The following is a 16,826-nucleotide window of genomic DNA, read 5'->3' as shown; positions in this document are numbered from 1 at the left end:
GCCGGTTGGCCATTCAGTGTGGGGGCTGGAGATGCAGTGGCCAGGCCAGGCCAGGCTGGACTCTGGGGCCCAGAGACAATTGGCAGCAGGCAGTACGGAATGGGGATCGCTGCATGGGGGGGGCTGGTTTGCGCCCCTCAAAATTGTGTACCTGGGCTATGCCTTCCCCCCCTCCCACTATGCCCCTGGACTATTTCAAAGTACTACTGTGGGACGGGGGAAGTATGATAATCATACACACACACACTCTTTTTATCTGTGTGTACATTGTATCCACCATACTCTTGGTGAGTGATCTTATAATTGATTAAGACATAGATGTAATTTGCATCACCATAACAATCTGTATGCAATTTGCACACTTTCCCCTGCACAGAAGTGTTTCCTGTGCCCTCAGTTTGTTACGTTTGAAGGGTCCCTGAGGGTCTTTCCACAAGTGAGGCTTAAATCAGTTCTTGCATTTCCTGTGTCTGCAAATCAGTTGCTACTAGAGTACACATTCAGATTTAAAATGGTTCCTTTCCACTTTGTCCCTCTTATTAATAGCATTCATAAATCATTCATTCCCGTCTATGGCATTCTTAGTGTCGCTTAGGAAATTGCCCTAAACTTTGCATGGACTTGGTTCCTAGCACATATCCTTTCAGCTTTTATCTACAGTACTGACGGCATGATTAGGGAGGAATAAAATGGACAGTTTCTCTTAAAATAGCAGAGACAAAATCAGGTTGCTCAGAAGTCCAAGAACAAGAGCTATTGTGCACAGCCAGCTTTCTCTCCTTCCCTGTAGCCCTGGGATCCGTGCTGTTGCTTGCACATACCTGTTGTTGTTCTTCATAATGTTTTTATCCTACTCTTCCTCCAAGAGCTGAAGGTGGCATTCATTCATTTTTTCCCATTTTAGACAGACAAGAACCATGTGATGTACGTAAGACTAAGAGGCAATGACAAGCTCCCAGTCCCCCGGTGAATTTCATGCCAAGCTGAGCAGAGCTTAATCCAGTTCCAAGTCTATCACTCCATCAACAAAATCAGGGATGGGCAGACTTCATACTTCTTGGTTCTACTTGATTTTTAAATTATACACAGGAGCATGTTGCCCAGTGTGGCAGAGCTGCAGTAGTAGCCTCCTTGCAGCATCACTGCCCTTACCAGGAGGGCCAAAACAACAGTGAGATCAGGGCTGTGCAATTCACCTGTGAAGCCAGTCCAGTACTCTTGCAGCTCTGCTCTCACCATCGTGCCCCTTCCGCTCCTGGCAAGTGTCAGTGCTGCTGCTGGGAGGCTGTTGCTGTGGCATCTCTCATCTAGGCAACCTGCTTCAGCTAGAACCCCAAGATCTACCAACTAGGTGCAAAAGACACATCATTAGAATTAAAGAACTGGCCAGTGGAGGCTGGTCCATTTGAGCAAATGCCCCACCAACTTGCACAACTTGGTTTTTAATTTTCATTCAGCAGATTTTGCCTTTAGCAGCAAAAATCTAGCCTTCCTCCCCCTCCACTGTTTTGGTCTGTTGCTAAATTATTATAGGGATTCCTTTGAATGAGCTGTTTTGGGATGTTTTTCCCCCCAAATGCATGAATTTTATTAAATGTATTCATGTTTATCATAGGAGCCAAAACCTAGTCCTGAAACTCTCTTTAATCCTAATAAAGGACTTACTATTTTAGAATTTGTCATCTCTTTGGTTGAGAACATATTGTTTCACAAAGATAAGTACAGCCATTTGCTAAGGATGTGCTGTGTACAAATGAAGGCAGTACATTGAATTTACATTGAGTTCATTTCTGGCGAAACACAGATGAGAGGGAGGGGAAACTGGTAAGTAAAAGCAGGCCAACATTGTGAGAACTTCTAGATGGGACTGTTGCAGTACACCATATGTGGGGCTGCCCTTGAATACATGGCTGAAAGTTAACATGATCCTATTTTCTTGCATTTACTTGGGAGTAGGCACCTTCTTAATAGAATCTAAGAAACTATACAAACTTTAGAAGACATGTGAAGGCAACCCTGTATAGGGAAGGTTTTTTTTTTAATGTTTAATGTTTTATTATTATTATTTATGTGTTGGAAGCTGCCCAGAGTGGCTGGGGCAACCCAGTCAGATGGATGGGGTAATAATAATAATAATTAATAATAAAAATAGAATAGAACATCTCTATTTTCACTGGAGAAATAATGAAGGGTATGTTATCTTGTATTTTTATTCTGTGTGCATAAATCCATGACATCTATGGATGATGGGCACTATACAAATTTAATTACTAATAATAGAGGGGTCACACAAAGTATATGGGAGAAGAGAGGAGAGAAAATAAGTTTCCTTCATGCGCCAAAAGAGACAAGACATGAAACACAGCTGAGCCAGGGTCTTGGGTAGGAAAGGAGAAAAGTAAATTACCAGCCGTGGGTGGGTGAGAGAAGAGAAGATCCTACTGGACTTTCTCAACTGAACTATGAAGCATCCCCTTCATTGCCTGAGCAGAGAAAGGACAGCTGCCATTCACCCGTCCTGGAGAAGAACGAAGAGGCCCTCATCCTGACTGCAGCCAGTCAGGCAGCTGCATTATTACCCCATTGCATACACCTTGCCTTTTGAATTTATTGGTTCTGCCAGCACAGCAGCAGCAGCTGTTTGCCCACCCAGTGCATTTGGTTGTGGTCCTGGAGCAGGGAGGTTGCTAGTGGGCTTCTCAGACCCTCTGGGCTATGGGCCAGTGCCCCACTTAGGGCCCACCTAGGGGATGGGTCTGACCTTGGCAATTCCACCACCACATAAGTATAGGGAATGGCAGCCTAGGAGAGGTGCTCTCTCTGCAGCAGCCACTGAACTATGAAATTCCCTCCCCACATGTAAAGACTGGTGTTTCCCCTTCGCAGTAACACCTAGCGTGGTATTTACAGTCTTTATTACATGTTTACAAGAAACAGCTTCAGTTCAGAATTACGCGTCCGAACCCGTTGAGTCAGATTCGGGGAGTGGCTTCCTATGATTCCAGCGCAATATCTTTGATTCTTAAGTTTCATTTCCCTCCTTGTCTGTGCTGATTTGAAAGCTCCCTCCCTTCCTGAGTCTGAGCTTCCTTCCCTAACCTCTACCAGCGGTTCTCAACCTGTGGGTCCCCAGATGTTGTTGGGCTACAGCTCCCATCATCCCTGAGCTCTGGCCTTGCTAGCTAGGGATGATGAGAGTTGTAGTTCAACAACATCTGGGGACCCACAGGTTGAGAAAGGCTGCACGGTTGCAGGGCTCTTCAGCATCCCTGAGCCCCTACCCTCCCTGGCTACTCTCCACCCTCTCTTCCGCTTTCTCTGTCTCTGGGTGGTTGTGGGGCGCTTCCGCATCCCTGAGCCCCTGTTCCGCCTCTTCTGTCCATTGCACCTCCGAATCCTCCCTGACACCACAGAAGGTTGTAGAGCTTTCACCACATGCTAAAGATGGGCCTCTTGACCTCTGACAGCTAAGATATTTTGTTCTGTAGGACCCACCTGTTTTGCCAAAATTATACTGTTCTGTTCCATTTGGAACTGTTTTACTAATTTTTATAACACTAATGCTTTTGTTTGTTTTCATAACTGTGTTTTATAAATTGTTGTAGCCTGCGATTGGGCCTTCTAATAAAGGGCAGGTAAGAAATCTAATAAATAAACAAGCCTTGTGTGGATAAGTATTTCATTCTGCGAACTGCCCTGAGATCTTATGAGGAGGTATAGAAATCTAATATATAATGATAATAATAAATAATACAAGTAATAACCAAGTCCCATTTTCTAACAAAACAGGGCCTCTCTGGAACAGTTAGCACTTTTGTGCTGCTTAGCACTATTGTTTGGGTAGCCGTTTGTAGTACTTTGATTCTATAATGTCTTTGTCTAAAATCCTAAGAAAAAGTCATTGGAAGTTGCACCTGCAGCACCTGTGTATAATAACAATGATGTCGCCACTTGTGCAGAAACCACTGAGATGATGACTATTGTATGATTTCATTGTCTCTTCCCTTTTATTGTAGTAAATATGGCACTATCTCAGTTTGACTTCTGGGAGTAGCAGATGCTGTCAAACAGTGTGCAGAATCATAGCCAGTAGATGAATAGTCAGCTTCTAAGGTAAAAGATTGGGGAAACAAGTCCACTCCTCCCCCTCCCTGTGAATTCTACTCATTTCCCTAATGCCTAATAATGTGGTGTCCCTGGTGCTAATGGATGATTCTTAGCTTGCACTCTGAAACTGCTTGTTTTCCTTGACTGATTTTCTGTGCACCTGGTTTGAAAGAGTCAGCATGCTGGTAATTCTCCTGAACTGTGTCACTCTGGGCATGTTCCACCCTTGTGAAGATATGGGCTGTGACTCCCCACGCTGCAAGATTCTTCAGGTAAAGACTTTTTTTTCATTTTTCATAAAAAAAAAACACCAGGTTATTTCTTGTTTGACATAACATAGCATGTGGGAGGAACTATAGTTCCAGTGACAGAGCACATGCACAGAGGGTCCCAGGGCCAGCTCTTGGCACCTGCAGCTAGACGTATTGCATTAGAAAGTGCATCATTTTGGGCTTGATAAAAATCAGTAAAAATTAACCGTAAGATCAGGAAAGCTTACTTAAAATGCCTGCTGAAATGAAATGCCTATGGTTAGATCCCCACCACCCATTTGAAGCACATGGTTTCATCTAGAGCAGAGCTTTCTAAACTGTGTGTCAGGACAGGTTAGTGTGTCGGCTGCAGTGTGTAGGTGTGTCTTCTGAACGCTCCCCACACTCCTCCTGGGGCTGGAAAGGGGTTAGTTTAACCTCCGGTTTGCTAGTAAAACTGAATTACTGTGTCACGAAATGATGGTGTGTCACCAACATGAAAAGCTCTGGTCTAGAGAATCTTAGGAGCTGTAATTGTAGCTAGCAATTGTAGCTGTGTGATGGGTAGACTACAGTCCTTTGATTCTTTGAGGGAAGCAATGGCTATTTCAAGTGGTATAAATGTGCTTCAAATGTGGCAGTGTGAAAATGTAAGCTTTTCTGATTTTTTTATGGTTAATTTTAACCGGTTTTATCTTTTGTATTTGTTTTGTAACTTCATCAGATGCCATTTAAAAACTAAGCAGAATATTACATTTAATTACATTAAGTTAAAATATATAGGAAAGTCATCTGCCTGAGATAGCCACCACCAATATGCAAAGGCAATCCTGGTCTAGTTGGACCCACAGTCTTAGCTAGTTTAATGTAGCTTCTTGTGTTCCATGATTTCAGGAAAGTGCTTGTTAGGGCAGATCCATACCATAAATTTAAAACATATGATTCCCCCCCCCCGAATCCTGGGAACTGTAGTCTGTGAAAGTTGGTCGGAATTGTAGCCATGCAAAGGAGAAACTACAGTTCCCATGGTTCTTTGGAAGTTGCCATGTGCTTTAAATGTGCATTTAATGTCTTAGAGGTAATCCAACCAACTCCATTCCCTTTGCCATAAAGCAGAATGAATCTGCTTACTGGGTATGCCTTACCACCCTTTGAGGGTTCTTTGTGTGCAAAGCTTTCTGTTTCACATGATGGGTTTTTGGGTTAAGGGTGTGTGTCTGGGTTGCATGGAAATTGACCCTTTGTATCAAAGGTCCAAGTTAGGAAATGTTGGGTGAAAATTAAGTGGAAGGGATCCTGAAAAACCAACACATGTTTCAGAAATAAGCAGAGAAACAAGAACTAGAATTCAGCACCCAGCACTGTGTTGTTGTGGTGGGTTTTTTTGGGGGGCAGTGTACCCTGATAAATGAATTTTACCCTATTCTGAAAAGGGAACAGAGGTCACCAGTTCCACTGGAGGAATTCTTCACATCGCCACAAAAATGGGTCAGTTTGAAATAAGAAAGGGCAGCTAATTCAAGTTTATTCAGATGTTGGCTTCTTGCTAAGGAAATCTGGTCCTGCTCAAAAGACGTACAGCTGGTTGGAGATGGTATTTTTCAGCCACTTCTGGACCTGGACATCAGGAAGTGTTCAGCCACATTATGATATAGCTCTGTTCTCTTTTCATACTCCTGCTTCTGTGAGTAAAATGGGCATCTCCCCAGTCTTGCTTTTTGCAGACTGGTTTTGAATAACTGCCAGTCCTACCTGTTGGAGAAATGAAGAATGTGTGGGGTGATGTCCTCATTTGGTTAGGTTGGAGGTCAAGTCCCTTGGACAGTGAACTGTCTCCAATTAAGCACTTGGATCTTTGCCAAAGATTGTACCTCCTAATCCTGCTTCTTTATCTTCCAGAGCTTTGATGATTTTATCTTTGCCTTCTTTGCTGTGGAAATGATCATCAAGATGGTTGCACTAGGGATTTTCGGGAAGAAATGTTACCTGGGAGACACATGGAACCGTCTGGATTTTTTCATTGTCCTGGCTGGGTAAGTCAGACATTAGTTCTCAAACAAAGGGCAACTTTCTTGCTAACAGCAGCTGAGGCTAGCTAACCCCCAGCTGAGAAATTCATTATCGTGTATGTTTTCTCATTTTTAGTAAGTGTACAAAGTAGCTGAGAATGTATGTAGAAAGCTTTTACTTAACAGTGTACCTAAATACTGTCTATAACCCCAAGTTTCCAGTTGCGAAATACTACTTTTAGATGTTTTGAGATATGCAGTGCCGATAGCAAAAACACCAGGAAGCTGATGATTTATGCCCGTTTAAAATTATGGTACAGATGTGTCTGAACATTTTCTGAACTGTTTTTGTTACATTTTCTGTTACTCTGTGACATTAGACACACTACAAATGTCTTACTAGAGATTTATGAAGTGTTTCATAAGCTCTTGCCAAGGTTTGCATTATTATTTTTTTCAAACTTTGAAGAATTTTCTGGGTTTCCAACTTGAAAGCAATTCCTCTGCCCTTTTGATACCAAAGGCCCAAGAGTTGTTTATAAGAACTTGTAGATGTGGAATATGCAGGATTGAGGATATTGTTAGGATCCAGGTGCAAAGAGAAGAAAGCTGTGTTGTGATAATGTTGCCAGTTCAAACTCTACCCATGTCATACTGCAATTTTTCCAAATGGCTGTGCATCTATGCAGGTTTTTCTTTTTCGTAACATGTCTCCCGTTTCTGGATGTCTAAGTATCTACATGCTGAGTGGCAGATTTGGGGCACCCATTTTAAGGCAGGAGTGTAGATAATGGATCAGATACAAAGTGTATCAAGAAGTTCCTCACAAGTCTAGTCGTGCAGTTAGGTAGTTTAAGACTCTGGATTTAGGGCCTGCTGTCTGCCTCCATCATTAGATAGTAATGTGTATTCACTTGCTTCAGAATGTCTGGAGCAAGTCATGCTGCATTTGTGGGGACTCAGCTGCCCTGTCAGCATCACTGATCAAGTTCCACTGCATAGTCCCTTGTTCAATTTCAATGGGGCTTGGTCAGGAGAACCTTCCATTGGGTTGCAAGCAGAAGGTTTCAGGCACAATCCCTGGCATCTCTATTTGAAAAGGATCTTGGGTAGTAGGGATGGGCTAGACCTGCCCAAAGAGGGTTCCTCGAGAGCTGCAGCCAATCAAAGTAGATTGTCATGGCCTAGATCAGTGCTCTTCAACCTTGGGTCCCCATATGTTGTTGGACTTCAACTCCCATCATCCCCAGTCAGCTTTAGCCTGGGGGTGATGGGAGTTGGAGTCCAACAATATCTGGGCATCTAAGGCTAAAGAATTCTGGCCTAGCGAGACCAATGATATGTATTGGTATAATGCTCATCATGACAATGGGAAGGAGTCGCCATTGGATTTTCTGCCCAAGAGAGCAAAATGTCTCTGCGCAGCACTGCCAAGATATGCAGATACCTCATTCCTTTTTCGGCACTTCAGATGGCTTCTTTGTGTGCGCTGAGATCATCCAGGAATTCATGTGTGGGAGGAAACATCCTTGGGCAGTGGTACACCGTCATATCATTACCAGATTAGAAGAGCAACTGAATGAGCACTGTAAACAAAAGCATGACATCAGCAGAGTCCCCACCACCACTCGTCTCATGTGCCTTACTTGACACGTGCTGTACAAGCAGTACAAACCACACTCCTGTCCACCCACTGTGGTGTCCCCAGATTTCTGCGGCACTCACAGGGTTAAGTTTTGCAGACGGCAGCAACAAAGGAATGCCACAAAACCCCGCTTTCCTTTGTTCCCTGCCAGCCTGTGTGCTGCTTTCCATACTGTAAGGTCTTTTGCTCCACAGATTTGGGCGGACTCAGCTGGCATTCTGCTCAAGTATTTTCTCTGGCTCCAGAAATATTGGTAGTCTCAGTTTCATGCAGATTGTCCAAATGGATGAGGTTTCAGCAAGTTTGTTTAAAGCATGGAGGCTGTGTTCCAAAAAGGGAATATTTTAGTCAAAATGTGCGTGATTGCCCTTTTGTTTTGAGGGAACGAAACCAAGTTTTTGCCTTTCATGAAGTGTTTTTCTTTCAGAGGCACCTGGTTTAAATTAAAGGCTCTTTCTAGCACCCGAGAATCTCCTGGCTGAGGCTTGAAATCCACATGAAACGTTCCTGGCCTGCAGCCAGGAAACGGGTTAAGTTTCCTTGACACATAAAGAGCTTGGAGGCTCTATCCTCACCTTCCTATTCATAAAGAGTGCCCAGAGTCTATTAGGGTTCTGCCCCTACTCCCACACACCCCTCCCATATAATTAACTGGAATTTCCTGGAATGGACTGGAGGATTCTAGAAATAAACCACAACTGCAGCGTTTTTCCAGGTTAGGAAGTCAGCAGCAAGAGTTCTCCCAGGCTACTAAAAGGTGCCATGCTGTTCTTTTTTTCTAGAGTGTTGGGTGCATGTAAAACTACTGCCACTGCTAATAAAACAGCATGTGTGTAGTTCTGCACTTGAGTGTCTTCAAAGCATTTCACATACATTATTTCAGTAATCCTTATAACAGGACCTGTAAAGGAGGTTGGTAGTTTTATCTCTACATTGCACATGGCTCAGTGGGTGGGGCTAAAGAAAAGTGCCATTGGCTTGCTTAAAGCCATCCAGACCACATGGGGGAATGGGATGCAGAATGAGAGATTTGAATTGGGAAGTGTCGCAACTCACATTCCTAACCATTGTAGTGCCTTAGCTCTATTATCACCCTTCTACTCCCGGTATACCACATACGGTTTTTCACAGAGCGCTAAAACACCCTACCCTAAGAATAACAAGTTTCACATTCTAGATGAGGTGAGACTTCCCTGTTGAACCTCAGACACTAATTAAGATTTAAAAAAAACAACCACCCAGCAGACTTTTAAACTGAATTCTGCTTATATAGTTTTAACTCCTTTTTAGTCTTATTGTATTAGGTCCCCTGTAGACCACTTAGAGATGACTGTGATTAAGTGGTATATAAGCCAGGCATAGGGAAACTCTGGCCCTCCAGATGTTTGGGACTACAATTCCCATCATCCCTAGCTAATAGGACCAGTGGTCAGGGATGATGGGAATTGTAGTCCCAAACATCTGGAGGGCCGGAGTTTGCCTATGCCTGATATAAGCTATTGAAATACACAAAAGGTACAGTGGAGGCCACCCAGCATTCATCAGAGGAGTCTGAGAAGGAAGTATGTGCTGGGTCTGGATGTGTGTGGGGGGGAGGGTGTTCAGTAATAGCAAAAGCAGCAATAGTGAGCCTTTGGCAGCTCTCCTCAGATGCCTCCTGCTTGGGCACCAGTTACCCAGTGAGCAGGGCTTATAGTGACTGTGCACCACCAGGACTTTCTTCCGCTGTCATTTAAGTAATCTGGTGAACCGGGTTCGCTTCCCCGCTCCTCCACATGCAGTTGCTGGGTGACCTTGGGCTAGTCACACTTCTTTGAAGTCTCTCAGCCCCACTCACCTCACAGAGTGTTTGTTGTGGCGGAGGAAGGGAAAGGAGAATGTTAGCCGCTTTGAGACTCCTTAGGGTAGTGATAAAGCGAGATATCAAATCTAAACTCTTCTTCTTCTTCTTCACCACCAGAAGGTTGCTGCAGGTTGGCTTGTGGCCTGAGGTCTGGCACTAATCACAGTACTGCTGGATCCACCTTCAAGATGCATGCTTTCTTCTGAACAAGGGTGCAACTGCATCTTTACGTAGCCCGTTCACAATGTTATGTAGTGCTGCGTGTATAGATTGTTTTCAGTAAAGGCCTGCCATCAAATGACACTTGCATATTAAGTAGAATAGACTGAATGCTATATCAAAGCTTTGCTTTAAACGACAGGCAGATGGGACATTTAAAAAATCTGACATCTTTTGCGGACTTCAGTAGAGATGAGAAGCATAAACAAAGGACCCACTTTGTTACATGAGGGGTTTTTATTTGGGTCTTAAAATGAGGCCGCCAAACTCCTGTCCCTATCCTGTACTATTCAGGGATGGAGAACCTGTGGCCCTCCAGATGTTGGGCTATCAACTCCTATCAGCCCCAGCCAGCATAACCAATGGTCAGGAATGATGGGAGTTGCAGTCCAATACAGGTTCTCCATTCCTGTTTTAAAGAAGTTTGTTTTATGAAACTCCTGAAAGGCTACTCTTCCCTCACTGCAGAATAAGATTTGTCAGGCTTCCTAGAAAGATATTGCCAAGATTTTCTGGGCATTTGTTAACTTTGGCTAAGCTCTGAGGCTCCGATGATGGACTGAATGTGTAGCAGGGAAAGCAGAATGAGACTTCCTGCTGTTTTGATCAGCTTTATAGCTTGGAGCCAGTAACATCTCTATTATTATTATTATTATTATTATTATTATTATTATTATTATTTATCATCATTTATCTTAATTTATTTAACAGGGCAAATCCAACCACATTTTGGGGTGAGGCTGGCTTCTCCTGAGCAAAAACTTAATTAAATGGAAGCTAGGGGTGTTCATATTATGTCCCTGTATGTCAGAGCAAATCTGTAGATACTAGGTATGGCTAGCTGAGCTTGCATTCAGGCACATGCTACCCTGGGGAGGCCCAGTTGCATCACTGTAACTATGAGGATGCAGCTCACAAGCTCAAAGTTGTCCCTGGGGGGAAATCTTGAAGAATGCAGAGCAGATCTGTGAGCGTCTGTATTCTTATCCAGAATCTACGTTGCATTGCTCTTTTTCTCACCGATGCATTCTGAGAGTCGCGTGCAAAGAAGACAGCATGTAATTCTGAACATGTGCTAAGCTGGCTGAGTTGAAACCCAGCCTAGGCTTCCCTCCTATGCTTTCACGTGGCCAATTTAACGCAGTCTAATAACATCTGCAGTCTTTTCTTCTTGCCAGGCTTTTGGGGCCGATTAGAATGTGCTTAGAAAAGCCCTTCTAACGTACCTTTCAAAGCCAGTCTGGACAAAATCTTCCTCGGGGTTATCCCCAGTTTGCTTTCGGTAATGATCCTTGCCTGGAGTATATGAGCAGAAGCAGTTTGGCTGCCTCAGCGGAGACTCTCAAAGATGAACAGCCAAGAGCCTGGAAGTTGGGAAATGACAGACAGGAGGGATTTGGGGTAGTGAAGAGGGGATGGAGCTTGTAGGGTTGTAATTGCACCATTTATTTTGATGGTAGTTCACCCAGAAATCTGAGACATTTTTATAGCTTCTTCCTGCTTGAAGTTGTTATGTACTGAGCTGTTCTGTTCTGCGGGTGGGTGAGGTGTTTAAAGGGCTGGAGACAGACAGGTGTGTTTCCCCCACCCCTGTATTGTTAAAGGCAGCATGAAAGAAAGATCTCCATTTGCATTCATCCCATTTGATTCTAGTACACAGGTTTTGTGTGGTTACAAAACCTGCAAAAACTATTTGACCAGAGGCAACAGTTGAACAAAAGAAATGTATGTTTCTGGGAAGATACGCCTTTCTCAAAATCAACCCTATTCTTGGTCTCCAGCTGCAGATGAGATTTGCCGGCTCTGCAGGAAGATGACTACCAGGAGAGCCTATGCACAATTGTCAATTGCAGCAACTTAGTATTTATCTGGTTTTAATTTGAAAAGTACTCTGCAAAACTACTTAAAAAGTCTTCTCTTGTAAGAATCTTGTGTGGTCAAAATTATTCCCATTTTGCAGAAGGGGAAGATCCTGGTTCCATTTCTCTAACCACTGTCCATTATCTGATTAATCTTCTCTGGGGCTAACATGATGGCATTATTTGTCCAAACAATTAAACTATCTGAATGTGAACCGTTTCCATTACATTGCCTCTTGATTAGTTTTATTCATTTTAATAACTGGAGAAGAATATAATGTAAAAATCCATACTGAAGGTGAAATGACATGTTATCTTACCATAGCTTATTCAATTTTAGGGTAGGGTTCCATATCAGGCTTGCAAAGGAGGCTGTAGACAGTGTTTCATCTGATGTTTCAGACCAGAGCTACAGCTTGGGGAGGCTTCTGGGAAGAGGGTTATTTTGAAGACTGGAGGCATCTGCCTAGGGTTAGTTTCAAGGATGGTGGACCTGTGGCCCTCCAGATGCTGCTGGACTACTACTCCCATCATCTCTGACCATTGGTTGGGACTGATGGGATTGGAGTCCAGCAGCAGCACTTTCTAACACAGTGTTTTGAAGATGCATCAATGGCTGCCTACACCCACTGTCATTTCTCATGTGTTGTCTGCACAAAAAAATGCATTAAAGCCCTTGTAGTGAGTCCCAGCTTGAAGGGTCTTTGGGGTTCATTTTATATATATATATATTTAATCTAAACAAAATTTCCTTTATTCAGACAGTGACACAACCCCAGTGCCATTTCTGGGCCAGTCCTTCACAGCTCTGCAGGCATATGGGCATAAGACTTTTGGTCCAGACATATTACAGCTTTGCCATTGACTTCTGCTTGATCAGCTTTGTCTCTTGCTTTAAGATTTTCCTTCTCTTTGAGTGTCTGAACTGTTCCCATCTGGCCCCTGTCAAAAGCAATCTAGCTGACAAAAGATCCATAGTTTAAATGTGAAATGAAATATCATTTCCCCCTCTCCCACTCCCCAAGCTCATTGACTTTCTCCTTTGTTTCACTGCTGAGGAGGACACAGGCCTCTTCCTTTTTACTTTGTTAACTAAAATAGCACACCTTTCTCCATTCTAGTAAGGTACTTGTAAGGTGTTCGGAATGTTGCCTATTTTTCTGCTTCAGATTCCTCCACCTCTGAGCCAGCAGACAGAGAAATCTAATGGGGTGACCCAGTACTAGACTGCTTTAAAATAACATTTTTGGCATATCTGTTGTGTGTGGGGTTTCTCCTGATAGGTTTTACTATTCCTTCCCATGCAACATCTCCACAAAGGATATCTCCCACTTCCATCTGCAGATAAGGCAGCTACATTTGAGAAGCGCAGGACCTGACATGTTGCCAGAGATAACTAAGGATGTAACATCAGGAGAGCACTGCCCTTAATGACTGCCAGGCCAAGGCTTATGAGGAGAAAATGTTTCTGCAAGCTAAAAAAAATATCCAAGCTGTAGTAGCTGATCCAGGCCTGGCAGAGTTTCTGTCTGTATGCAGCAGGATTTGAATCTAAGAACATTTCACACATGAGGCTTTAAGCAGTTCTTGCTTCATTTCAGCTTGAAAGATGAATAGGAAACCAGCTTGGGCCAGAATGTCCATTTGCAATACAAATGCTTCTCTATCCTGTCTTTCTCTTTCATAATAAGAATTATCATATGTTCACATGCATACAAGTGTAAGAGACTTGAGCCTCACATTTGAGGAAATGTTCCAGGCAGGGCAGCTTCCTGATCGAAAAGTCCGTTCACGGCATGGCAATCCTGCTTTCTTCCAAAGTTCTGCCTGATAACTTTTCACATCAACCTAGACAGCAGTATTGTAGAACCTGTGACCGTCCCAATGTTGTTGAACTACAGCTCCCATCATCATTAGAGTCCAACAGCATCTGGAAAGACCACAGGTTCCCTTTCCCTGCTTACACAGTAAAGCTTTGTGCTTGAAAGAAAAGCACATTGATGTGGAATACGGGCAAAAAGTTTCACAAAAGCCCCCCCCCCTTTACCTTTATCCACATCCAGTTTGTGGTTCTGGTTTGGGTAATGCTACTTCCTTCTACTGTTGGACACTATTATTTCAGTACAGAAGTGAGGTTACTAAGAGAGCACAGCTGTTGGAAGTGGAATAAGATAGTGATACCCAATGACTAGCACTGGGTATCACCCATGGAAAAGATTTTGTTTATTACTGCAAAAGTGGGAAAGGTTTCAATATTAATAATAATAATAATAATAATAATAATAATAATAATAATAATAATTTATTTATATCCCGCCCTCCCCAGCCGAAGCTGGGCTCAGAGCGGCTAACAACAATAAGTGTGTGTGTGTGTGTTTCACAGAGTGCTGTGCAGCACATTATGTTGTTCCCACCTACCTACCCATATGCACTTTTATAGCAGCTGCCTTTGGCATGTGTAATCCCAGTTTGAGACTGGGGCCATCTCTCCTCTGTTTCTCATATGCCTTTCAAGTCCATAATTAAAGGCAGCATCCAACTAGTTCATTTGGTCGGCACAAGGATTTACACTTGCGCAATGAAAGTTCCTCCCCTGCTCTCCCCATGCGTGCCCCCAGCCTTGCCAAATCTGTTCTGCAGGATTGGGGGGAAACCCTAGAACAGATTTTTTTTTTAAAAAAAATAATTTTTATTGATTTTTCCATGTATACTTCTTCTAAGAATATATCTTCAACAATTTTTCATATTTCAACCCTCCTCCCCCTGGACTTCCCTCATACTCCCGTTTTGTTTTATCTCCATATTGTTCACCCTGCGTATTGTTTCCCCAAAATTTTCTCAATACATATAGTCTTATTTTTTGTTGTATACAGTTGTGATTGTTTACTCAAACCCTGCCAGTGAGTCCATTTCTTTATGTTGCCTCTTCATATATGTTGTAAATGGTTCCCATTTTCTTTTAAAGTCTTTGTTGTCCTTTTCATGTAATTTTCCCTAAAACAGATTTAAGGGGAGAAGGGAGAGGAAGGGTTACTTATGGAACTATTTAGTTGGACACCATCCTCAGTTCTGTTCCAAAAGATAGCTTAATCTTCATTTCAGAAACACCTCTCACAGGCATTGATGTAGGTCCAGAATCCATGAGCTGAATATGTGCAATTAGGGGCTGAATTCTACATGGGGCATGTTGAAGAGCCATGTTTTAAATTGACATAGGTTGTGTTTTTTTTTTGTTTTAAGTCCTACTGCTTAGCAGAGTCTGTGTACAAGACATGAGGTGCCATGCTCACTCACTCTGGTAGTGTCCAAAGAATCAAACTGAGTTTGTGGCATTCATTATCTAGGGCAGGCATCCCCAAACTCAACCCTCTAGCTGTTTTGGGACTACAGTTCCCATCATCCCTGACCACTGGTCCTGTTAGCTAGGGATGATGGGAGTTGTAGTCCTAAAACAGCTGGAGGGCCGTTTGGGGATGCCTGATCTAGGGGGCTCTACATGCAGCTGGGCCCCTCTGAAAATTATGCCTTGCCATATTAGGTTGTCCAGACTGAACTCCAGGAGAAGAAATTGTTTCTTTGTGACAATATAATACAACTATTAGCACTACTCATAGAGGATATAGTATTTGCCACACTCCCCTCTAATTATAGCTAAGCTCATTGGAGATTAGAGAGAGAATGCTGCCATATTATCAGATCTCATTCTTTTTAAAATACAGCTTTGGCTAGAACAGAGCTCCTCATAGAAATGAGAAGTTTTGATGAATCACATAATCATGGGCCATTATTTCAAAGGGAATTCTGGGAAATGGATATTGAAAGAGTAGTTAAAGGTTGACAGAAGCTGGGAGGCAGACCTTTGCCACCCAAAGAATAATATAAGTGCAGCATCTAAAAGTGTGAATACCCTCAAGCACTGAGGGCGAATTCTTTCACCCCCAAAATATGCAGAAACTAAAGTGCTTCTTAGAGTTGGTGAATATATGATGTATTCTTATTTTCTGCCTCTTTACAGTTTGAGTTGTGACTTCTTAAAGTGCCATTATGCTTTCCTTTAAACACAAACCCCAAAGGGCAGGAGAATTAGTGACTCTGCAGAACCTGACCATGTAAGAGGTTCCAGATGATGTACTGAATTGATATCATAGAGCAGTGTGGTTTCCCCCCAACCCCAGAACTGGATTCCAGGGAATTTGGGGTCCCTTATCAGAAGTTCAACTATGGAAATATCAGTACAGTTGGGCAGGCTCAACTGCTTGCTCACTACCACTACCAACCTTCACCTGAAATTAGGCCAATTCAGGGCAGTGCTGGGTGTGTGCTAGAGCTGGTTCTCAATTCATATAATGGTTAGGTGTCTGGGCACTGGGCCAGTGCCTTCCTAATACCTAAATGAAGCTGCTTACCAAAATGAAGCAAATTATCTTGAAATTGTATAATTAGCAGCTAGATTTCTCAGTATGGTACTTAGGCTGTGTACCCATTACTAGCTTAAAAGTAGCTAGGATGTTCTTTTTCTCAATTTGGATCAAAACTGGTTCAGAGAAAAGTTCATAAAAACACGATATTTCATAAGAAACAGCAGGATACATACCATATGTATTATGGCTAACATCATATGTGCACCCCTTCCCCAGCCAGCAGTGGGAACACACTGGATGTAGAGTAAACAGAAGTGTATTCAGTCTTAATTTCCAAATCTATGGGATGCAAACTATTTACTAGAGCATGGTCTGAGGACAGGGCACATGATGCAGCCATCTTGTTGAGGCTTAGGCACCTTGAGGACCCCCCCCCCATGTAACACCACCTTGTCCTCCAAGATGCGGGTGGGGGCAGGGAAGAAAGGTATATCCCACCTAATTCTCAGATGATGCTCAAGGCAGTAACAAA

General features: G+C 43.0%; 1 protein-coding gene across 15 annotated transcripts in view; it reads left to right on the top strand.

The window, feature by feature from the left end:
• Window positions 1-16,826, top strand: part of CACNA1G (calcium voltage-gated channel subunit alpha1 G) — a 324,964-nt gene that overhangs the window by 154,542 nt on the left and 153,596 nt on the right. For all 15 annotated transcript variants that reach the window (XM_053375770.1, XM_053375762.1, XM_053375763.1 and 12 more), the window contains exons 2-3: window positions 4,268-4,379; window positions 6,258-6,391. In XM_053375770.1, the coding sequence (XP_053231745.1) occupies window positions 4,268-4,379; window positions 6,258-6,391 (246 nt within the window). The remainder of the gene's footprint in view (window positions 1-4,267; window positions 4,380-6,257; window positions 6,392-16,826) is intronic.

Source organism: Podarcis raffonei, chromosome 2 (genome assembly GCF_027172205.1).
Source record: "Podarcis raffonei isolate rPodRaf1 chromosome 2, rPodRaf1.pri, whole genome shotgun sequence".
Lineage (NCBI taxonomy): Eukaryota > Metazoa > Chordata > Lepidosauria > Squamata > Lacertidae > Podarcis > Podarcis raffonei.
This window is presented reverse-complemented; position numbering and strand designations above follow the sequence as displayed.